The 24,810-nt window shown below is 34.8% G+C and overlaps 1 protein-coding gene across 9 annotated transcripts in view; it reads right to left on the reverse strand.

Annotated features, from left to right (window-relative positions):
• SNCA (synuclein alpha) overlaps window positions 1–24,810 on the reverse strand; it is a 111,191-nt gene that overhangs the window by 74,272 nt on the left and 12,109 nt on the right. For all 9 annotated transcript variants that reach the window (XM_015138786.3, XM_015138791.3, XM_028848624.2 and 6 more), the window contains one exon: window positions 21,159–21,301. In XM_015138786.3, the coding sequence (XP_014994272.1) occupies window positions 21,159–21,301 (143 nt within the window). The remainder of the gene's footprint in view (window positions 1–21,158; window positions 21,302–24,810) is intronic.

Below are 24,810 nucleotides of genomic sequence, written 5' to 3' on the forward strand. Positions count from 1 at the left end.
TGGTTGTAATGGTGCTCACTGTTACCATCCTAAAGTACTGCACTATTCCTTGTGTTTTCCCTAACCCAGTCTAAACCTTCATAATTAGTCCCTTTGTAAAGTCTCCTCCGACTGCCTAATTCGTGTGCACTGTTTGTTTTCGGCAGGAGTTATAATTGATACAAGGTAAGTACATATCAAAATATTTATAGAAAAGCAAAATTCCAAATATTGAGATGTTTTCTCTGTATTAGCCCCAATCATTAGAATGTTTTGTGCATACAACCTTATAATAATCACTGACACCTATATTATTTTCATACTTTGATTTGCTCAATGAATGCTAGCTATAAAAAACAAAGACCATTTAAAACACTTCCTTGCCTTTATTATTCTCAGGTGAAATGGAGGTATGAATTTATAATAGTGACAAGTCAGTGGAATTGTAAAATAACATTATACTCAAGAAAGAAGAATAGAGATTGTAAAGAAATGAGATTGAGTCCATAAGTAATGTAAAACTGTCTCAGTATTTCATTGCTATACCTTATAAGTAAGCAGTGAAGTAGAAATAGATGTGTACTTATTAACTTAGTCCTGCAGTCACTCATTGAGTCAATCAATTCTTGAGGCCAATTGTTTTTGAAGGCATTGATTGGGCTAGATACTGTGGATGTTACAAAGGTGAGTAAAATGTCTTAATCTGAGGAAGAATTTGCAATCACATAGAATGTAAAAGCAAGGAAGAGTGTAGGTGAAAGTGAAATTTGAATGTGAAATCCCCAAGGTCACAAAGCACGTCTCCTCACTGCTAGCGAAGGACTATATAATAGGCTCACAAAAAATATTTGTTTAAAATGTAATTAAATGAAATTTGAAGAAAGCAGAAAATGCCTCACAATGCTGTGTGGAAGTTATTAGAATAACACCCCCTTCCCAGTTTCTAATTGCATTCCTGGCATAGCTTATGTACATTAATCTATAATTAAATGAAACATTAACTGCTTTATTAATGGTTACTTTAAAAGGAGTGCATTCATTAAAGATTATTTTGAAATACAAATAACTTCCCCATAAATCTTAAATTCACATATTTGGATACTGAGTTTTACCCAAGTGGCACAGAACCATAATTTGTAGGACAGGTGAAGTAAAGTTCCTACTATTCTGGTACTGTATCTAGACTGAGCTTCACATATTTTTAATAGCTTTTTTTTTTTTTTTTTTTTTTTTTGAGACAGAGCCTTGCTCTGTCACCCAGGCTGGAGTGCGTGATCTCACCCTGCAAACTCCACCTTCTGAGTTCAGGCAATTCTCATGTCTCAGCCTCCCGAGTAGCTGTCATTACAAGCATGAGCAACCATGTTCAGCTTTTTTCTTTCTTTCTTTCTTTCTTTCTTTCTTTCTTTCTTTCTTTCTTTCTTTCTTTCTTTCTTTCTTTCTTTCTCTTTTTTTCTTTCTCTTTCTTTCTTTCCCTCTCTTTCTTTCTCTCCCTTTCTTTCTTTCTTTCTTTCTTTCTTTCTTTCTTTCTTTCTTTCTCTTTCCTTTCTTTTCTTTTCTTTTCTTTTTCTTTTTTTTATTTTTTATTTTTAGTAGAGACAAGATTTCACCATGTTGGGCAGGCTGGTCTCGAACTCCTGGCCTCAAGTGATCTGAGGGCCTTGACTTCCCATAGTGCTGGGGTTACAGGTGTAAGCCACTGCACCTGGCCAATAGCTTGTATTTTTGAAAGAAGTTTTAGGTTTATGGAATAATTGTATGGAGAGTACAGTGCATTCCCATATACTCCATTACCCCTTCCCCAATTCCCCTATTCTTATCATTTTGCATTAGTGTGGTACATTATTAAGATTGATGAAGTAACATTGATACCTTATTATAACTAAAGTCCATAGTTTATATTAGAATTCACTCTGTATTGTATAATTCTGAGTTTTAACAAAGGTATAATGGCATGATCCACTATGACAGTATCACAGAGAATAGATTCACTGCCCTAAACATGCCATGTGCTTCATCCATTCATCTCCCTGCCCTTTCTCAGAGCCCCTGGCAACCACTGATCTTTTTACTGTCTCCACAATTTTGTCTCTTTCAGAATGTCATATAGTTGGAATCATACAGTATGCAACCTTTCAAACTGGCTTATGTACCTAAGTTTTCTCCATGTGTTTTTGTGCCTTGACAGCTCATTTCTTTTTACCACTGAAATATATTCCATGAGTATATGTGCCAGTTTGTTTACTTATTCATCTATTGAGGAACATCTTGGTTGCTTCAAAGTTTTGGCAATTATGAATAAAGCTGCTTTAAACATACATGTGCAGGTTTTGGAGTGGGCAAAGTTTACATTTCATTTGGGTGAATATCATGTAGCATGATTTTGGATCATATGGTGATATGGTTAGGTTTTGTGTCCCCACCCAGATCTCATTTTGAATTATAATCCCCATAATCCCCACATGACCAGGTGGAGGTAACTGGGTCATGAGGGCTATTTCCCCCATGATGTTCTTGTGATAGTGAGTGAGTTCTCACGAGAGCTGATGGTTTTGTAAGTGTTTGGTAGTTCTTCCTGCACTCATTCTCCTTCCTGTCACCTTGTGAAGTAGGCGCCTTGCTTCCCCTTCTTCTTCCACCATGATTATAAGTTTTCTGAGGCCTCCCCAGTCATGCTGAGCTGTGAGTCAATTAAATAAACCACTTTCCTTTATAAATTACCCAGTATCGGGAACTTCTTTATAGCACTGTGAAAATGGACTAATATATATGTTAAGTCTAGGTTTAGCTTTGTAAGAAACTGTCAAACTGTCTTCCAAAGTTACTGTACCATTTTGTATTGACAGAATCAGTGAATGAATGAAAGTTCTTGTTGCTCCACATCTCACCAGCATGCTGTGCTTTTGGTATTTTGGATTTTAGTCATTCTAATAAGTGTTTTGTGAACTTTATTGTTTGATAGCTGAGTTATGAACTGGCAAGTATCCAAGCAAAGAACAGAGAACTGGAGGTTTGCTTTTCTACTGAAGGAAATATGTTAAGATTATAGGAAAGTTTTATGCTAAATGTAAATAATTTTTTACAGTTAAACTAATAATAAGTGATTGAAAAAAGTTGACTTGTGACATACAAATGACATAAACCTTTCACTGTCCCTTCTTTCATGGGTGTTAATATTTCATTTGATAAAGATTTAAGTACTAATGACTATCAGTATCTGTTGATTGCTAGCAATTTTGAGTAGGACACTTTTTCTGATATGGATGAATATATAGACGTGAATCACGTTATACACCTGGGTTGTGTAATAGTCTTTATGATGCTGTAAGGCAACCACTGAGCTTGGAATCAGTGAATTACAATTTGTTTCCTCTGGGTCCTTCAGTAGCCCTGTGACTTTGGTTTATTTGACTTCTGTGAGCCTCAAAAATGCATTTGTAAAAGGAAATTAAATTTTTTTCTGCCCATCTTACTGTGAAACTGTTGTAATAATAATATTGACAATAGCAATAATGATATTAATAAAAAGCACTTTACTGTGTATTTGAAATTACACAAACAATTTGAAAATCATAGCACCATATAAAATGTAAGGTCACTTTAGTGTTGGAGTTTACAATTTGGCAGGGACGCTATACAACTAACCACGGCACAATTTGAGAGCAGCAAACTTCCTTTAGAGTATACGGAGAAACGAGGGGGACTATAAGTATTAAGCTCTTTTGTGCCAGGCTCTGGGACCACATTTATCCCATGTGATCTCCATCACACCTTACAGATGTAAATTTTCTTATCCTTATTTTATACGGATGACGTAACTGAAGAACGAAGCAAGTTGTTCATGGTGACATAGCTAATATAATAGTGTTTCCTATCACTATCATGTCATGGTGACATAGCTAATTTGATAGTATTTTCCTATTCCTCATAGAAAACTGGAGATGGCCACATTATATATCCTTAACTATATGGACCATTTCTAGAAATCAAATTTCTAGAAATCAAGTCATACCACATACAGTATATTACCCCAAAGCTTATTGATAGTGCTAAAATATGGGATATCTTTGCATAGAGATCTTCTTGCATAGAGAATTCCTATTACTCAAGAATCAGTGTTAGACATTCACTCTGTGCTCACAGTGTTCTTTTTTCTTCTGTCAAACAAACAAACAAAAAATAACCTTATTCTACTTGTGACCTTCAGTACCAAGTAAGACTGGATAGAGTATCAAGATAAATTTGTGACAGATTTCTTGTCCTTTCTGTCACATTATCATGGTTGCCCAGAAGTTACGAGGTTTGGAATGATTCCAGTCTGATAAGGAGAACAAGACATTGAACTAAGTGTCTGGAGTCTAAAATAGATCTAGGATAGCTATTACTTTAGCTTTTCTGAGATTTAATATGGGAATGAGGCATAAAAGAAGAGTTGAAATAACTATTACACAGAGATGCTGTGTTCTTTCTTCCTAAGGCCTAAGAATATTTCTCACTCATTCTTCTGTCCTAGAATTTATAATGGTATATGGCACTGTACAGAAATTCATTAAATGTTAGTGAAATACTACATGCAAAAGAAGGTAGTGATGTAAATAGAACCTAATATAATTTTTGTGGGCTCATTTATGTCCTGCGTTGTCCTATAAAATTACTTTTTAGATTGTTTTGCTGCTCGAATCATCACTGGTTGCTATCTAGGGATCACCTTCAAACCCCTTTCAAAATACAATGTTTAAAAAAAAATAAAAACAAGGGCCTGGCGCAATGGCTCACACCTGCAATCCCAGCACTGTGGGAGGCCAAGGCAGGAGAAATGCTTGAGCCCAGGAATTCAAGGCCAGCCTGGGCAACATAGAGAAGCGCTGTCTCTATAATAAATAAATAAATACTTTTAGAAAAACAAACGCTGTAAAAATGCATTTCTAGCTTAGGTCACATAAAGGATCTGAAACAGTATGTAAACAATGGCAAGTTTTTATAAATATCCATTAACAAGTCTTGAAAAAATATTGACTCTACCTGCTTGTGTGAAATTTCCCTGAATGAAATCAGACAATGGTGTTCTCAGAAACAACGCATCTTAGAATAGTTAATATCAGCCAAATACACTATAACAATATCATACTAACTTCTCTCCCAATAAAATGCCTAGAAAACAATGTATCTCTAACAAGAAAAATTCCAATGCTGTGTTAACCGGTGATTCCATTTAAAATATTTTCAAATGCATTCCCTAAGGTAACAAATATAATTATTAAAAGCCTAGTAAATCTTTTAATAATCCAGAAAGAAACATTTAGAAGACATTAAGAAAGACATATTCCAAATTCAGAGAGAAGCTCATAAAAGTTAACATAAAAAGCATGTTAAAAATCAATTTGTACAAGAAAAATATAGACATATAATCAAAGAAAAGGGAGAAGTACATAAAAAACACTAGATGAATGCAAATTTTCAAAGTCATATTTTACCAAATTTTAAAAATTAACTTTAAAAGAAGAATTAACCTTGGTGGCAGCAAAAGCCATGTCTGTGTGTCTGACTGATTTGGGTTCAGTTAAAATCTTGGATAGAGAACACTTAAGTGAAAATATAGGGCAAAAATAATTCCATACAAAATACAATGAATAAATTGAGCAAAATTTGGCATATAACCAAATTCCAACGTTTTAAGGAAGGTATTAATTTCAAGCTAATATCCAAATTTTTCTGGCAAGAGAAAGGTGAGCATGATCCCTATGATAGTGGTTGCCATTACTTCTACTTTTGTGAGGCAGAATGGATGGGATAGCTCTAGGGCTCTTCTGATTTTATTCTATCAATTATAAGAGGTCTGAGAACAGGCAATGAAAAACGCTATGACCCTCAAGCCATCTAGCTCAAACAATTTCACTGGCATCTAGATCTGATATATTTTGGATTAGGGAAGAGTAAATACATGCAAAATTTGCGCGGAAAGTGAAGCTAATGGCCCTTCCACATAATTTTGCTGTAGGATATCAATGGATTCCCTGGTGCAGAGGAAGGATTGTTAAGCTAAAATGGCTTCAACCAGATCAAACATTAAAGTGGGCAGAATTTTTCAGTAGATTTGACTAGATGCTTCATTTACTATAAAGATCTGCCACACCCAAAATACCACCTGAAATTACAGTTTTCTAGTTAAATCAGTATAGACTATGGATAAAAGAAGTTACGAAGCCCACCCTCTTAATCTTGATCAATATTCAGAGATGACTACTCCGCATCATGAAAACTAATTTGTTTTTCACATTTTTCTCTGCTCCTAATGAAATCTTTTGGCTGAAGTGTTCTGAAGGAATAAATAAAGAAGCCTGGTGCCTCTCAGAGTTCCACATGGCTGATGAGTCTAGGCAGTGACAAATGACACTGTACTCCTCAGCGTGCAACCTTTCTCTCCCTCTCATCTTCTTGCAATGGAACACTGCTACATTCCTTGCAGAGGAAACGTACTGTACATTTCATAGCTGTCATCTTGGCATAAAAGGCAGAGGGAGGGGGAAATTCTTCTTTTGGTCTGCCTAAGCATTTCACTGTATTTTTTATGTATCAATAACCATGAGAAAGTATTGAGTAAATTTGGATATAAAACACAGAACTTTGTTTTGGAAGACATTACCTTTCAAAGGAAATGTGTCGTGGAGAATGAGGAGCAAAGGGTCAATGTTTTCAAGAGCGATCGGAAGCTCCCTGCCTTGATATTCCTAATCTTCTTTCTGGCATCTTATGCTCACCAACTGCCTAAGGGTGGACGCATGTGGTTCTGCCCATCTGTCCAATTGTCATTCTAAATTATGTGGTTTACTAAGAAAATACTTAACATTATATGAATAATGTATAATTTTAAAACAGTAGTTTTTAAATCTTGAAGATTTATCTCATGAGTGAAAGGGTTGCTTTGTTCTTAAGGAGAAAATTAATTTATTTCCCATGTATCCATGTACAACAAATAGAGTTGTTATAAACATATGAGAAAATGAGCTATCATGATAAGTATACAGCATAGAGTTAAGTTCATTAGAATACCCTCATATTTTATAATATACTAAATTACTAACATGCAGTGAAATCATATGGAATTCTGAAGTAGTGAATTGTTTCCTTACTGTTTAACATATTCTTGCAGTTTGTGTTTTTAAAATTAAAATCAGTAGTTCTGGGCAGTTAGTTATTTTTGAAGACAATGTCATTTATCTTTGCTTTCAGAAGGAAACAGTCTACATTTAACCAATAATTCATTTTCTACGTGTTAACTGAGCAGTGAAAATATGGTTGGCATGTCTGAAGAACAGGGAAAAAGGCAGTGTAGTTAGAGTGTAGTTGGAGGGTGGTATACAAGGAGAAAAGGGATAGGAAATAAGAAGTTACTGAGGGCCAGATAATGTAGGGCCTTTAAATCACAGTAAAGATTTGCATTTCATTCTATGTATGATAAGAGTTCACTGGATGGTTGGGAGCAGGGGAGATGTGGTCTGGTTTCTCTCTTAAAATAATTATTCTGACTGCTCAAGAATGGACTACGTTCAGTGTCTAAATGGAGGCAGGTAGATCAGTTTAAAGTCTAGGGAAGGAGTCCAGGTGAGAAATGATGAAGGCTGGCTTAGGGTGGTAACAGCAGAGAAGGGAAACATGGTAAGACTGGGGATATATTTTGAATTATAGTTTAGGTAAAATTATTAGCTTAAGGGTTAGATATAAAAGGTATGAAAGGAAAAGAATCAAGGATATGTATGGCATATCTGCAAATGCTATAAGATCAAAGTGAAATTTCAAATAGTGAAATTACTGTGTTTTGGCAGTTAGGGATAACTTTTTGGAGTTCTGGAGGCTTGGGCTGGACTTTTTTGCATGGATAAAATTCAGAGAGAAGACATAAAAGCCTTCTTAGTGGGAAGAAAGTTAAAAATGTGTATTTTATTAGATAATTGGGAAGTATTTTGAAGATACTTGTCTACCTAGAATGAAGAGTTTTGTTGAGTATTTGAGAGATATATGGCTGAAAAGAAAGATAGGCCAGATAAAACAAGGCCCTGAGTAACAAGAGTAGGTCTTGGGCCTTGATTCTATAGAAAGTGCAAAACCACTGCCTAACTTTGTATAACTAATCTGGCTAGAAATGTCCAGATTTCCAACACACTATATTAAAGGAAGTATTGCCAAAAACCATATTACGGATTCCAAAGATAGAGATCAATGTAGATGCATTTATAAAATGAATGAACTATGAGAAGACTAAGCAGATTTCTTAAAAAACACTACCATATATTTCATTACACACACACACACACACACACACACACACACCATACCCTGAACATACCCTCCACTCCACATACACGCTTATATATACACGTTAGTGCTTTGCAGTTTGTTTTTATAAAGGCACCAATTAATTTCTAATAAGAAAAAGAAATGTGTAAAGAAGAGAAGAAATTTCATTCTCTCCATGAAGAATAAACAAAAATATTTGTTAGATGTAATAAATACACATTTTTTTCTCAAATAGTTTCAGGATATTTATCACATGAAAAATGGGTACTTTGGGAAGATTTTCTCCTAAAGCCTTCATTTTTTATATACAGTGGGAATCCGAACAACCAATTTCTATTTACAGTTGCATTCTACTTCCAAAAACATACAACTATGACTCAATCCTTGTTACCTTTCAATAAACTGTTAAGTCCAAAAATATAACTTATTTTAAAATGTGAACCTAGGTATTTGGGATGATCAGCCATGCTAGTTACTATTAAGAATAGTAGTATTTACTAATAAGATGATATTCAGAGATTATAAGGGAAGCACTAATGAATAAAAATGACCCAAACTATATATAAGGTCTTTGTTCATACCCAAAATAAACCCCTACACTGTGGATGGGGTTCTCTAATGACAGTAGAAGTAAACTGGCAGTTAAAAAGCGTATCAAAAACTGCACTTTTATTTTTTCCTGTGTATTGTCAGACAGGTTAACAAAAGTATTAAAAAGTTATTTGTAAGCTTAGAGATTTTGGAATACTGTGTGTGGATAAAGTACATTAAAAAGAGAAAGGCAAAGTTTTAAGGATAAATGAAAATGAAAGCATGACAACTACTATGGTCAAAATTCATGTGATAAATCGTCATCACCAACGTGACAGTATTAAGTGGTGGGGCCTTGCAGCGGCAATAAAGTCATGGGGCAGAGCCCTGATTAGTGGAATTGGTAACATTATAAAAGGCCTTAAGGGAGTGAGATTGCCCTTTCTATCTCTTCACCATGTGAGAACACAGCATTTGACCCTCTGGAGGATACAGTAACAAGACACCGTCTTGGGAGTAGAGAACTGGCCCTCGCCAGACACTGAACCTGATGACAAATGCCTTGATCTTGGAGTTTCCAGCCTCCAGATCTATGAGAAATAAATTTCTGTTGTTTGTAAATTACCCACTCTCATGTATTGTGTTATAGCAGCACAAACAGATTAAGACAACAGCTTTCTCAGAGCCCAAAAGATTTATAACAGTAAGAATTTGCAAAGTCAAACAAGGAGTAAGGCCTCAAATGATCAGCTGTACTTGCTGAAAATGAAAGAGCAACTAAATCATTCAATTCACTTGGGCAATACAACCCATTATTCGTCTAAAATTTTTGTTAATAATTTTCTGATTTACTGTCTAATAATACTAGATACCATACACCAATTACTCCTACAAATTTTTTTGTTAATAATTCTCTGTTTTGCTATTTAGTAATACTGGATACCAATACTGGATATCCAAAATGGTTTGATAGTTGGGAACAAAGGGGATAAAGGAAAGAAGTGTACTATAACCAGAATTTTTTGAAAAATAATGAGACTATAGGTACTATGATACTTCACTCAGAAAACCTTACTTCAAACTTAATGGAAAGAGAAAAAGATTGGGGAACAAGTCTTCAAGCATGGTCCATAATATTAATAGATAGATTCTGGCACATATTCATGATTGACAGCTAGATGTCAATGCCTAAAGCACAATAAATAGGTCTTAAATATCACTATATTTTTGATGATGCTTGGCATAGTATTTTTTTTTTTTTTTTGAGATGGAGTCTCGCTCTGTCACCCAGGCTGGAGTGTATTGGCATGATCTCAGCTCATTGCAACCTCTGCCTTCCAGGATCAAGCAATTCTCCTGGTTCAGCGTCCTGAGTAGCTGGGATTACAGGCATTTGCCACCACACCTGGCTAATTTTTGTATTTTTAGTAGAGACAGTGTTTTTCCATGTTGGCCAGGCTGGTCTCAAACTCCTGACCTCAGGTGATCCACCTGCCTCGGCCTCCCAAAGTGCTGGGATTACGGGCATGAGCCACCGCGCCAGGCCGGTGTCATATTTTATACACAGCATGCATCAACAAAATGGATCAGATGGATGGGTGGACAAATGGGTAATTGAAAGAATAAATAGCAGAAATGATAACTAACTTTTAAGAGTCTATCAAGCTAAAATGACCTTCAAATTCGTTGAATGAATGCACGTGGGAACTGGGAACTTAAGAAGGAAAAGTAGCATAAATTACAATTGTGGCTAAAGCAGAAGAATACTTAGTTACATAAGTTTTAACCAGTGCAGAATATTATAATTACCATTTATGATGCTTTTTTTTATGAATCCAGTACATGCTTATTAAAGGGAATTGGATAAAATAAAAATAAGAAAGGAACACAATAATCCAGACTGTAATCTAGGACACAGAAATAGTTATTCAGTTGCAAAATTTCCTTAAGGACAATATAAGAGACAATTTTGTGCTTGTTGCCATGCTGGGGCAGTCTACTGGCATTAAAGAGGTAAGGTCCAGGGCTTGTAAACATCCTACAGTGAATGAGAGCTCTCCACAGCAAAGAATTACCCAGCCCAAAATGCAAAATGGGCTTCACTGAGAAAAATTGAGTATGTGGTGCATTTACTCCAGGTCTTTATACATACATACACAGCATACAGGTTTTTAAAAACAAAAATGTTATACTGTACAAACTGCTTTGTAATTTGTTCTTTTCACATACTGCAACAATAGCATCCTTCCACACCATTAATAACTATTCTACAACATTTTAATGGCTGTTCAGCAAACCACTGTATCGATCAACCACAATGCATTTAATGAGGTCCCTATTGTCAAACTTTTAACACTTTTTTTCAACTTTGTATTATAATCAATTCTGTGATAAATGTCTTCATATTTAAACTTATGATCATTTAAATTCTTAGACATGAAACTGTTTGGTCAGAGCATGCATAATTTCAATGCTTTTAATAGACTTCCAACATGTCCTCAAAAATGACCTTTATTAGTTTATTCTCTGACCATATTGTTGCTGATTGATGGACATCTCTAACATAAAGTTGCTGAAAATATGAAACATCAGCTGAGGCACTGTGACCCTGGGAATTGGCTTGTCCCTTCCTAGCCCACGTCTTAGTAGAAGATGCAAGGGTTATTGTTGAATACATCTGCAGGTTAAAAACTATGTATCTATTCTAAATTCCAAGTGCCAGACCCTTTCATTATCTCTTCATTAGCAAAGTATAAAGAGAAAGAGGGAGAAGGGATTTTCAAGGAAGGTAATAAGAAGGAAAGTATTAGTGGAACATTAGAATTTGTCTTCTCCGGTCCTTCCTCTCTGGAGGCAACTGGGGCCTCGTGAGACTTGGTGTTGTCTGAAAGCAGGAAGGACTTGGGTCTTACTCCCTGGTGGGATGCAGCCTGAGGAGCAAGGCCTGCAGTCAGAGTGTGAGCAAACACTCATGCAGACGCGGGGGCTGACATACCAAGTTGGAGAATGTATGCCCACTTCCCGTCACCCCCATACACCCTGGTTCCCGAGAGTTCAGGCAGTTGTGGTAGGGGTTCTTAAGTTTCCCATGGCTCAGATTGGGCCTTGGATGGAAGTGAAGGCAGTGGCAGGCTGGGTGAAATATTGTGGACAGAGTTGGTGAGTGACAGGAGAGCATGTTATCCCTTTTAGACCCCTGAAGTTATCAGAGAGGATCAGCCAGGCACTTTTAGACCGTATGGTATATCATATTGTAGATTCACCCCAAGACATTCGTGGCTGTGCAGTACAAGTGCAGGATGAAAACCGGACTCTCTGAAGGGTAAGGATATTCCCATGCCTATCCTTCATCCTTTCCTCCTTTGCAGATAAACCATCCCACTTTCAAATGAACTTGGCAGGAGGGGGCTTTGAACTGTGCTTGGGGTTGTTTCTCCTCTGGAAATGCTTCCATTCTAAAAAGTTCTGGCACAGGAAATTAGCTCAAGGAAAAACTCTCTGCCCTCCTTCCCTTAATGGACCGTCCTGCCTTTGGATGCGAGTAAAAGGGGCTGAGATAATTCATCAGCCAATTTCACAGCTGCAATCTACTTAGACCTGTCCCCTTCCAGGTCACCAAGGATCTTTGTCAGCATTTGGTACAAAGCCTTATGTGAATGAAGATGGTCATTTCTTTGGTGTTGTCCCAAGAAATGTAATAGAAAATGACTATAAAAGAATGGATTCTGATACAGGATGCTGAGTCCTGATAATCTCTCTAAATGTCTTTAATCTAGGACCTAAAATAAGCCATTATTAAGAAAAAGAGTAAAAGATTGCAGGGGCCAGTTCCAATTAACCTGTGGCACCCTAAATCTGTGTTCTACTAAACACCTAGAACTATTCTCCATGGGGTTGGTATCAAAGAGGCATTAGGAAAGATGGTAACTATTCCTCTTACATACAACATTAAGGACTCAGAGATTTGCTTCAGCTTAACAGATATACTTTTAAACTTTGTTCATTTCAATGTTTCCCAAAATTATTTGAGCAGAGAACCCATTCTAATTATACCATGTGCATAATACTCAATGGAACCACATGACTTTGGGGAAATCAGAGGAAAACTAATGGTGATTACATTTTATTTAGCTAAATAAAACGACATGTTCAGTGATGCTTTTCCCTCTTTGTGTTATACAATTTACTTACTTAATATCTTCAAAGAATATGGAAAAGATTTTCTATGATCATATATCAACACATTTCTTAGAGAAAATATAAGTTCTTAGCAACATATTATAAGTGTATAATGCACTACACTATTTTTAAATCTTTTGTCTGCATTATTTTATTTCATTCACACTCCAACCCTGGGCAGTTGACTGGCCAGTTACAGATGAGTAGCTATGGTTTAGAAAGGTTAAATGATTTGCCAGGGGTCTGGCAATGCATAATTGAATACATTGTCTTAAGATTCAAGCTATTATACACTGAAAGCATTTTGAACTCATTTAATTCAACATTTTTATTTCACAGATAAGAAAACTCATGCTCAGAGAGGGAAGATGATATCATCCAGTAGAGTGAGAGAGACAAGACCAACTCTCTGTTCCCTGAATTCGAGCCCATGTCCTCCACACCAAGCCATGTTTTCCCTGTATATGACCAAACAAAACGGTGCAGTTAAACCAGGAGCCCGCATGCACAGGAGGGCCAGCTGGCCATCATGCTGGATCAAACAGCAGATATAGACCATCTCTAGTAGAACACTTGTGAATTGCCTTTGTTTCAAACTCATAAATGTTAGTATATCTTTGTAGGACTACCGTGAAAGATGAATTGCCACTATAAGCAGTCATTAGTATGTAGTGGAGATTATCTTTTAAAGGTGCCTACTTTAGACGTGTCATAATATTAGAAATTAAGGATGAAGCATTTCTATCTATCTATGCTTTGTAGGACAATTACATTAATCCCAAAGCTATGTGACATAATTAGGAAGCACATGCCTCTTCCCATTTCCCTTAGCAATAACAAATAATACATACTCAATCCACTGAGCAAAAATTGGAGCCTCAAGGCAAAGCTGTATGTACAACCTCAGAAAATCTGTGTGGCATGAATACTGTAACATACACTGAAAGGGCTATTTTCAATTTTTCGATTTCGAGGATTCCCAATAACCAAATAGAAAAAAAGTATGTACACATGTGAATTGGAGATGACTTAATATTAAGGATTATCAGACTTATGTCACTCCATTGTAAGCATAGACGGTTAAAATCTATTTGATTTCATTAAATTAAAAGTGTACATTATTCATCACAATCCACAATGTAACTGAATTCATTCCTATGAACTGAATTCCAATTAGATTCATCATATTGTTGTTGTGAACACAAGAGAAAAGTAGGACAGTCCCACATCCAAGCAGGAAGATAAAATATATATTCATTCTTTCTTTCCATTTTTTCATTTACTTGTTAAATAAATAATCTATTTATTCAACAAACATAGTTTCTGGCTCAGTATTCTTTGCATTAGTATTCACTATGGCATTAATAAGAATTAAATGCTACTTTGGAATTTTCACAAGTAACTGCTTAGTGATTCCAGAATCACCTGGTAGAGGGGGATATTTAAATTGCAATTTAAAAATCCAAATGTTGGAAAAAGTTTTAATACAGTTTCTTATAAAAAGTACTTCATATACGAGTTGACAAATTGTTCATTTTCTCCTTGTAGAAGAACAATCAAATTGATGAGATGTATCATCTAACTCTTGTATGCATAATTATATATTTGCATGAAAAACACAATTGGCATCTCATTTACCGTATTTCTGTAGCCTTGAATATCAAGTAAATATATTTTGTCCTAATTTTAAAATACTTTGAATAGTTTGAGAACCATAAGACCTCTTTTGACAATTTCCTCTTGATAAAGCAAATAGCATTATTAATGTCTCCCTGAAACTTAAAAACTAACAGCCTATGCGTGAAGGGGCAGAAAAGTCAAATTATTTCTTACTTTTTAGGAACAAACTGGTTGTTTATCATTGTAGTTGGAGACAAGACATACTGAATAATATATAAACACATCTTATCCTATTTATGCTTGTCACCTAAACATATAAATGCTATTTTTCCAAATTTATTATCAAATTACAAAGTGGAAATATGGCTCAGATGGTAATAGAGGTAAAAACAAACATAAGTCATGTAAGATGAGTAAGTCTAAAGATCTAATGTACAACACAAAGATTATTGTTAATAATATTGCAGTGCATACTGGAAATTTTTCATGAAAGTAGATTTTAGGTACTGCTCGTAAAAAAAAGAAAGGTAACCATATGATGATGAGTATGTTAATTTGCTTCAATGTAGGAATCACTTTTATATACATATGTGTATATATATGTATGTGTGTATATATATATATAAAGATAAGTATCTCAAAACATCATGCTGTACAACTTAAAACATATACAATTAAAAATAATTTTAAAATACACCTAAGTTTGAAGTCATCCTATGTTTAATAGTATCTCATTAATGAAACCAGCAAAATTATCATGCCATCTTTGCAAGTGAAGGAATACTACCAACAGACGTTAGCACATGCACAGTAAAAATGGGTTCATAAAAGTGTGGTCATTGCTCTCACATTGCAGTTCACAGAATTTTAAGCTATGTTAAACATTTATGAAGGAACAAGGGAAGTGCACGAAAATGATTTAAACCTATTTGTTGGTGTACCGTGATGCAGTTCTATCCCACTCATCCTATAATACATTTCTTTGACAAACAAAACTATAATCACAATCAGTTCTTTGAATATTAAAATTCTATGTATAGTCATGTATATGTTGTGCGGTTGTAATGCTTACAGACTATTAACCACTGATTCTAAGATGTGGGTGGAAGTATTTGTCTCTACATCTAAACAGCTAAAATATCATGGCTACTATCTGCGTGTATGTGTGAGGTAATATCAGTCTACTGACAAAGACACAATTTAATGTATCATATTTATTGACAGCATCAACCTCTCTCATTTCTAAGATAAATCTCCTTTTTTTCATGATGGATGTATACTTGTTACAGACCATATTGTTCTCAGAGACCACAGCTGCTCCTTTTTTCCAAGGGTAAATATGTCAGTCTCCCGGCCTGAACTGCCCATTTCTTATGTGTTACTCAGTTTTGTATTCCTCATGGTGCCTAGCTGAGTGTCTGGCATGTATTAAGTACTCAGTTAATGATTTTTAATGAAAACATAGCAGTAAGCCTGTTTTCCTTATAAATTTATACATAATTACAGACTACTTTCCCACCTAGAACCTTACAGCATTAAGGGTCATTATAATTCGTTATTCATCCATCTTGAACCCAGTGAAATTTTGTCAGATACAAAGAAAGTCCATAGTAATTGTGTTTCTAAGTGGGGACAGTTTATGTACCATTAGTGGACTCTCATATGAGTAAAAAGATAACAACTTTTACATACCACATTGCAAAATGTCACTGTTACATATCTTTTGAAACAAATAAATCTAAAATTTTTCTTTAATAATCACACTATGCTTTAATCTAAGATTATAGTGCCAGTAATAGTATATGCCACTCCAAACACAAATACAAATCAAGCAATTCACTGTGCCTCAAAGCTTTTAATTTAGGTCTAAATATATTTAACAGTCATCTGGTTATCTTCTGAAGTCAAGCACAAGGACAAGAATCAAACTCCTAATTATTTGAGGCAATGTATTATATTAATCATTATTAGACACTTAAGGGGAAAGTGTACTATAAATTAAAATATTTCTCCAGTCCTGACATCTTTTATTACTACCTTGTTATAAAATTATTTTAAGATTGTGCCTATGACCTGTGTGTGCTTCTTCAAAGAAATCTGAAAGGTTGCCTGTGACCTGTGCTTGTTTGTGAAATCAGCATTAAATGATTCAGCTGATGGCAGCATACATCATCTGATTAATCATTTAATCAGAGGGTCCATAACACTCAAGCATTTAAAAATAAATTTGCATGAAGTCCAACATGACAGCTGTAGTAAGTTCAAAGGAAGTGAGTAAAAGAATGCTTAGATATTATAGTTCATGATGTCAAATCTGACATTTTAAATCCTGCTTTTGTTTTATTCATCTACCACACAACTGGCTAGCTATCCTTTTATGAATTAAGTCAGGATTATTACAGAATATACACACGTTAATCCATTTGAATCCAGATTTTTAAAAAACTGTTTATAATCTATTGATCCAATTTTTCCAAAATGGCATTGTTTAGGAACTTCATTCTGATTTTGAACAACAATAAATAACATTGCTGAACCTGGATGTTTTCAGTACCTGAGGCAACAGATATTTCAAGCTTATTTCTTGCATGAAAACTACTAATCATCATGTAGATAAGTCAGTGTCTAAATGGGATACGATAATGAAGCTGACTGCTGTATTATTTGTCAGGCAGTGGCTTCACAGTTTATTTAGGACTTTTGCTCTCTAAAACTCCAGAAAATTATAAACATATAAAAACTTCAGGACCCAACTCTTTTAGAGCATTCCATGTGGTGTGAAAGAAATGCTCATTAGTTCAGCAAGGATTTATTTGAGCACCAGCCACATGCAAGACACTGTTGAGGAGCTGGGATAGACCAAGTGTTCTGGTGGCTAGCTCCACACTGCACACATAGTAGCACCACAGAATAATGCTGATCCAAGTCACTTTCTTTGTACAATATTCTTAGAACAAGCAGATGTTTCTTCCTCAATAGAAGTAGGAAATATAAATTTTCTCTATATAACATCACTGTTGCTTTGCACTTAAAATTTCTGCCAGTGCACTTTTAACCTGTTTTTACTCTGCCAATAAAAAGGTATGAACTTCAAGAAATGAATTATATGACTGATAACTTCTTATGTGTACATGAGTAAAATATAGATCAAAAGATCTATTATTCTAATTCTAATTCTATTCTAATTCTAATTCTAAACACAAGAGTTAATATTGTTCTGTAAAACAAATTCTTATAATTCAAGATAACTCATTTGTCCTTTAACTAGTCTTATACTCAGAAATTATTAATAAGGGCAGCTATATTCATATGATCAAATTCACAAAACAGGTATCTTCTTTGATTTACTCTTGATTTATTGGTTGTTCAGAATTACGTAATTTAATTTCCCCATATTTGTGAAGGGAGAGGAAAATTTCCCCCTCATCAACTAGAGGGTGATGGGCCAAATACCCTCAAAGGGCATGAAAGGTTAAAACCGGTGCCATTACTCCCTTTCAGTGTTCCTGATCTTAAAGTACGGCCATTAATCCACTTCTACAAGCTAGACATCTGGTATCCCTAATTGTCACATCCCTCTTCCTCCAAGTTTCTGGCACAGTGTGAGTAAACATTCTTTCTTGAATGATGAATGAGTGTCTCAATGTGGTCATTAATAAGCATTTCAAGCAAAAAGATTTTGCTTATTTCTAGTTGCCAGGGTCATTTTGATCAGAGTTTAAAAAATGAAATAAATTATTTCAAATATCATAATGAACAAATTAAATACTTTCATTGAAACTATCCAGATTTTTTAGCATCCCATAGATGTGGCCACAATTGCAGACGTTTATTAGAGTACTCTCTGAATTATTTTAGAAACTCAGAACTTTATTGCTAAATTAGACTTCAACAATTTTCTAGTAGAGCTTCCTCATTATATGAGAAAGACTTTTAGGAGATCTGCAAAAGGTTATCCAGTCAGGTGGTGTACGAGCAGAGATGAAGACTAGCCATTTTCACTCTCAGTCCAATGTTTATTTCCACAACTATGCTGCAATTTCTAGGTTTTATGACTTCATTTTCATATTAGAAATCAATAAGATACTCTAGTACCTATAAGGGAAATATCTCCAAATGATTAATTTTGTCACATCATTTAGATTTCTGCTTTAAATATTAAAATAAATAGCAGTATTTTTAGATGGGTGGAAAGCAAACCCAGTTTTGTAAAAGATTAAGCACTTTCATGCTTCATTTGCAATTTATATTGTATGCGTTAAATGCAGGTGAATAAAGAAAGGATGGTACATGTTTCCCTGTTGCTTAATATTCTGAAGCAATAAAATTCTCTAGTTAAATCTAGTTGTCCATAACTGAATGTATAAAGACCCAAAGGAAGGTAAGTTTTGAGGAAATGCTTGGGGAAGTGATATAGTGGCTGGAAAAGTACTATTGGTGTCCAGTCTATTCCAAATGACTGTACAATCTTGGACTACCCACATCCTCTGTTGATTTCAGTTTCCTCATCTGTACAATCAGAAGATTGATCTGAACAGAGGGTCTGTCAGTGGACTTCCCATTAAGCCCTTTGATGTGTGTATGTGAGGACACATTTTTCTGAAGCTAAGAGGGTCCATAGCTTCTATTAGATTGTGAAAAGGGTCTGAGACACAAAACTGGTTAATTGCCTGTGTACTATTTTAATCTGAGGTCCCTCTTAACTTATGAAATCTTACAAAGCTATAAATAGAATTATAATTTTAGGTGGAAACCAGGAATTAATATAATTATTATCCCTAATAAGATTATTTGAAAAGCATATTTTGTACAAAGGGGTATCACCATGACCAACCATGCATTCAAGCATTAGCTGAAGAACTTCACTAGAAGCCCAGTCAGGATTTGCCATAATTACATCCATTGCACCAGACACTAGACATGTAACTTCATGTAGTAAATCTAAATATATCACAGATATTTTTGTTCTGCCTTTTTATTATCAGTGTTTTAATGGGCTATCAAGGTAAGGCTGCTACTTAGGATTACATGAAGTGGAAACAACCCAGAATAGTTTGCCAGCAAATAAAACTTCTTTCTCACAATTTTGGAGAGATTCATCCAAAATCATTTTGATTTTAACTTTTGGATAGCTGAATAGCACTGTTCTTATACTAAGGATATGATTATAAAAGACCCATAAATAAAAGTTGTTCTGCTTACTCACTTATTTCCTTCCTTTCTTCCCTTCTTAATAAACATATGCTAATTGTCTACTCTAAGTTGGAAACTCTCCCAGACACTTGTGAAATATCAGTGAACAAAATAAATATATTTCACTCTCATGGTGCCTACATAATAGAAGGGAGAAATAAAATTTAAAAAATACATTAAAGTAAGCAAATTATTTATTATATTTAAAGGTGAAGAACACTTTGGCAAAGAAAGAAAGAAAAACAAAGGAAGGAAGGAAGGAAGGAAGGAAGGAAGGAAGGAAGGAAGGAAGGAAAGAAGGAAGGAAGGGAAAGAGAAAGAGGAAGGAAGGAAGGAAGGAAGGAAGAAAGAAAGAAAGAAAGAAAGAAAGAAAGAAAGAAAGAAAGAAAGGAAGAAAGAAAGAGAAAGAAAGGAAGGAAGGAAAAGAGAGAGGAAGGAAGGAAGGAAGGAAAAAAGAAAGAAAGAAAAAGGAAGGAAGAAGGAAGGAAGGAAGGAAGGTAGGAAGGAAGGAGAAAGAAAGAGTAGGGAGACTGAGAATACCAGAGGTGAGAAGAATGGCTCCAATTTTATATAGATTAAGGCAGGCCTCCCCAGTAATGTGTCAGGGCAAGGGTATGCTTGATTTATTCAAGAAATAGCAAGGAGACAGGGAAAAAGCAAAAATCATTTTGCTGTTGTAGTGGTGACATTTGTAAAATTTCATCATTGTTGACACCTCATACCGTATTAGTTTCATATTTAAAATGAAAGTTATAGTATCTTTGGTATAATCTTATTTGTGCCCCATGTTTGTCAAAAAAATTCAGTCAAAATTCTTCTCAGAATTTTAAAATCTACCTCAAAACTATGATCTCTGGTTGGTATATATTTTAAACCTCTTAGTTCCCACAAACATGTATTTGGCAATGAACTGTTATGTAATATGCAAATATGCCATTTAATAAGAGATGATGTCACTATAAAGAAATCAAGTAAAAGAATTTTATTTTGGAAATTAAGAAATTAGGCACAAAGAGATTTGTTATTCCAAGGAAGAGAAATTCCAAGACTTATAGTTAACATGAAAGTCTTCATTCTTTTTGAAATGTCACTGTTCCTTTGACATTTTACTACATTTTTTATTTCATTAACTTTCTTCTAGAAATTGAAACAATCATGATAATTATAAAATTTGCATGGCATTTATCTGGGTTAATGCCTGAAACAAGCAAGACCAATATAAAGGTAGCACATTTTCACAAGGGGAGGGTCAGGTAGCTGTTCCTCACAGTAAGTGTCCTGCTCCTGCCTCCAGGCCTCACATGAAAATGAACCATAATCTCACCAGCTTATAAATGTAGCACAAAGTGTACACACCGTACCTTGCCCAACTGGTCCTTTTTGATGAAGCCAGTGGCTGCTGCAATGCTCCCTGCTCCCTCCACTGTCTTCTGGGCTACTGCTGTCACACCCGTCACCACCGCTCCTCCAACATTTGTCACTTGCTCTTTGGTCTTCTCAGCCACTGGTACAAATCAAGAGCAACAACAGATTAAAGGGTGGTGGAATAACAGTGACTTAAAATCATTCCACTTCCACTAGCCATCGACTTCCATACACCTGTATCTACACATGCCATAGACAACTGAGGGGTCAGAAGAAACAAGCAACCAAGGTGTCCAAGTGAGTGTGGCTCAACCAAACATTGAATCTCGGCTAAGATATTTTTGTTAAAGTCATGCAGTATTAAAAAGTGCTTCAAGTTTAATGATCCAGAATGTAAAGCCATGAGTGATTTGGATTTATTTTATACTAAGGAAAGCAATTCTTACAGGTGCAGTTATAGTTGAACCAGACTCAACATGAGTATTTCTTTATTTCAATTCAGTGCCAATCCTTTGAGCTCACTCAGCAAGTTCATTTCCACCACACATTCTAAACAACACAATACATACTTGTATTTATTTATTTATTTATTCATTCATTCATTCATTCATTCATTCATTCATTCATTTGAGATAGAGTTTCACTCTTGTTGCCCAGGCTGGAGTGCAATGGCACAATCTCAGCTCACTGCAATCCCCACCTCCTGAGTTCAAGCTATTCTCCTGCCGCAGTCTCCTGAGTAGCTGGGATTACAGGTGCCCATAACCATGCCTGGCTAATTTTTTTTGTATTTTTAGTAGAAACAGGGTTTCACCATGTTGGCCAGGCTGGTCTCGAACTCCTAACCTCAGGTGGTTCACCTGCCTCGGCCTCCCAAAGTGCTGGGACTACAGGCATGACCCACCGCACCCAGCCCATACTTCTTATCTGTGTGTTCAGACACGGTATTATCACATATGTATGAATGACAGCATAAGAAATGGTTTTGAAGGAACTTGGAACTTTTTATAGAACTTCAGGTAGTGAAACATAGGGTTCTTAAAAGCTAACTTGCAGTAATTTTAATAGGAGCAAAGGAGCTGGACAGTATGAAAATGAAGAGGCTATTGAGCACCCTTAAAATTCGTTTTCACAAAACAAAATGTGATACGGTCATTCAGTAGGTTTATTACAATAAGTTAACATTTTTGAGAAGACAGTGTAAATAGTTTGAATTGAGTTTATAGGCAGAAATTTAATTTCATGTCAAAAATTTTCTTGTTCAGTGAAATAAGCCAGAAACAGAAAGGCAAACACAACATAATCTCACTCATGTGGAATCTAAAGAAAAAAAAAAAGTTGGTATCATAGAAGCAGAGAGGAGAACAGTGGAGGAGAGTGGAGGATGGGGACACTCATCTAAGGAAATGAAGGCACATTTTCTTGATATGATTTATACTCCCCAGATAAGCCTCAGTCTGAGAGGAGTTACACCCTGTCAGCTCTTTCGTGCTAGTCACATGATTATTGTATAGGTTTCATCTCACCAGTTGAAGAAGCCAATAGTTAAATGGTGTGGACAAAGCAATTCATTTTCAAATAGACTATGTAAGTCACAGAAGCTAAGGGGCCTGTAAGGACAAGAGGCTTTCTCCTTAGTTCAGGCAATGTGGGGAAGCCTGACATAGCCACACAGCCCAAGACCAGAAAGGGTCCACAGTATTGTTGCTCCCTACTTGTCTTTTAGGCTAGAATTTTGTACAACTACCTACCAACTCTGTGCCATTTCTAAGGATATGGCTGATGTCTCCTTAAGAGTAAGAGCTATTTACAATTCAAAGTTCGATTTAAATGCCAGTGAAAAGCTGTATTGAAAATTTTATGTTTTAAAACATTTCTGAAATGTTGATCCTTTAAAAATAGTCAATTATGTGTTTCAAGTTGTCATTTTTTTCGTTTTCAAGGACGAGAATTGAAAATTTTGCTTCAAATGAACATTTTCTTGTTATAAAATCTTGAAGCAAGATTAAAAATAGGTTTTGAATTTTTTACAGATCCAGCCATAAATTTTATAATATCTAGATAACCTTTTATAGATGTATAAATTTTAATCTAGTTTTAATGCAATACACTGCACAGTAAAATGTACTCTGCACATTATTATAATTTCACTCTTTTATTATTATAATAATAAATAAAATGGTTACATGACAAAATAACAGAGTATACAGGTAGCAATCATCGACACATTTAAAAACATTTCTGTAGAACTGGTTTCTCTAGTAGGGTCTCTGCTGACCTTGAACCTCTATTTTTCCCCCGAGGGCCTTCCACACTATTTCTCTACTCACTGACATTCCAAACGAACGGTGACAAAACAAAAGGAAAAGAGACATACTCATATTAGTACATTTTGAGTCTAGCAAATGGTATCTGTTTTTCAGCAACTGAGTTTTTTGAAATCAGGGATTCTACTTTATTTTTCTTTATATTATTTTATAGTAGATAAATAATTTAGAATATACTAAAATGAATTTAGTATCTCTCTCTAATATCTGCATTAATATAAGTAATAGGTTTATATTTGACTTTAACTAAGTTAAAAATAAAAATCCAAAAAGGAAATGTGATACGAACTTTTAGAATAGATATAGCAAAATCTAATCTTTGACATTAAACAAAATTATAAAATTAAGAATATCTAGTTTTGAATTGTTATACAAATGATAGATTTAAAGAAAATAAATTTAAAACAATTTACTAAGGAAATTTAGATCATAACATGTTGAAAATTAGTTTTGTTCATTATGATGTAATAAATTTACAAGAATCAAAACCTTCAGAAAATCTCCAGTGTCAGAAATTTCTTTATACTACACTTGCATGAAAAATAAGTAACTTTATATCATAGTTTATTTTTAAAGTACCTTAAAAACATATCATTCAGTAAGTTTAATTAAATACATTTTCATATATGATGCATTAAGTTGATAACTGAAATAATTTCCCGAGATCAAAGAGCTAGGATTTAAGTTGGTGGATTTTTCATTGATATTATCTAACTAGGATAATTTGTTTTCCTTGAACTTTGTAGGTAGAAAGCTCCCAGCCCAAGTTTACTGAAGTCTATATTTCTCCCCCGCCCCCTTGAAAAGAAATCTAATGGGATGAATTTGGGGGAAATTGTTTATTTAATATTAGAAGTTAATATTAGGTACTATGTAATAGTTTCTTGTTTCCCTGCATTAAGACTTGTAACAAGAACAATTAACAATTAGTTAGCACTTAATATGTACCCATAGCAAACATTTTACATCAGGTAAAATATGCAAATTATTCTCTCTTTAACCACTGAAGTAATTGTCTTATTTCTTCTCATAATTAGACTTAAGAACTTTATATTAAATAACCCTATTCAAAAAATTAATTCATTTATCTGATGTGGGAGAGGAATGATTATGATAGCAGCTGATTTATCCCAATGTGTTTCTCATAGCCATACTAGTTATGACAGCATTTTTGGTACTTCACTACTGCCAGGGTGGTTCATGGGTGTAATGGTTGTAAATATTGCCCATGCTGAAATCACCATGTCGTTACTGCTTAGCAACATTTCCCATAGTTTTCTGTAGAACACTAGTTTCATTCAACCCTAATAACTAATGGAGA

Source organism: Macaca mulatta, chromosome 5 (genome assembly GCF_049350105.2).
Source record: "Macaca mulatta isolate MMU2019108-1 chromosome 5, T2T-MMU8v2.0, whole genome shotgun sequence".
NCBI lineage: Eukaryota > Metazoa > Chordata > Mammalia > Primates > Cercopithecidae > Macaca > Macaca mulatta.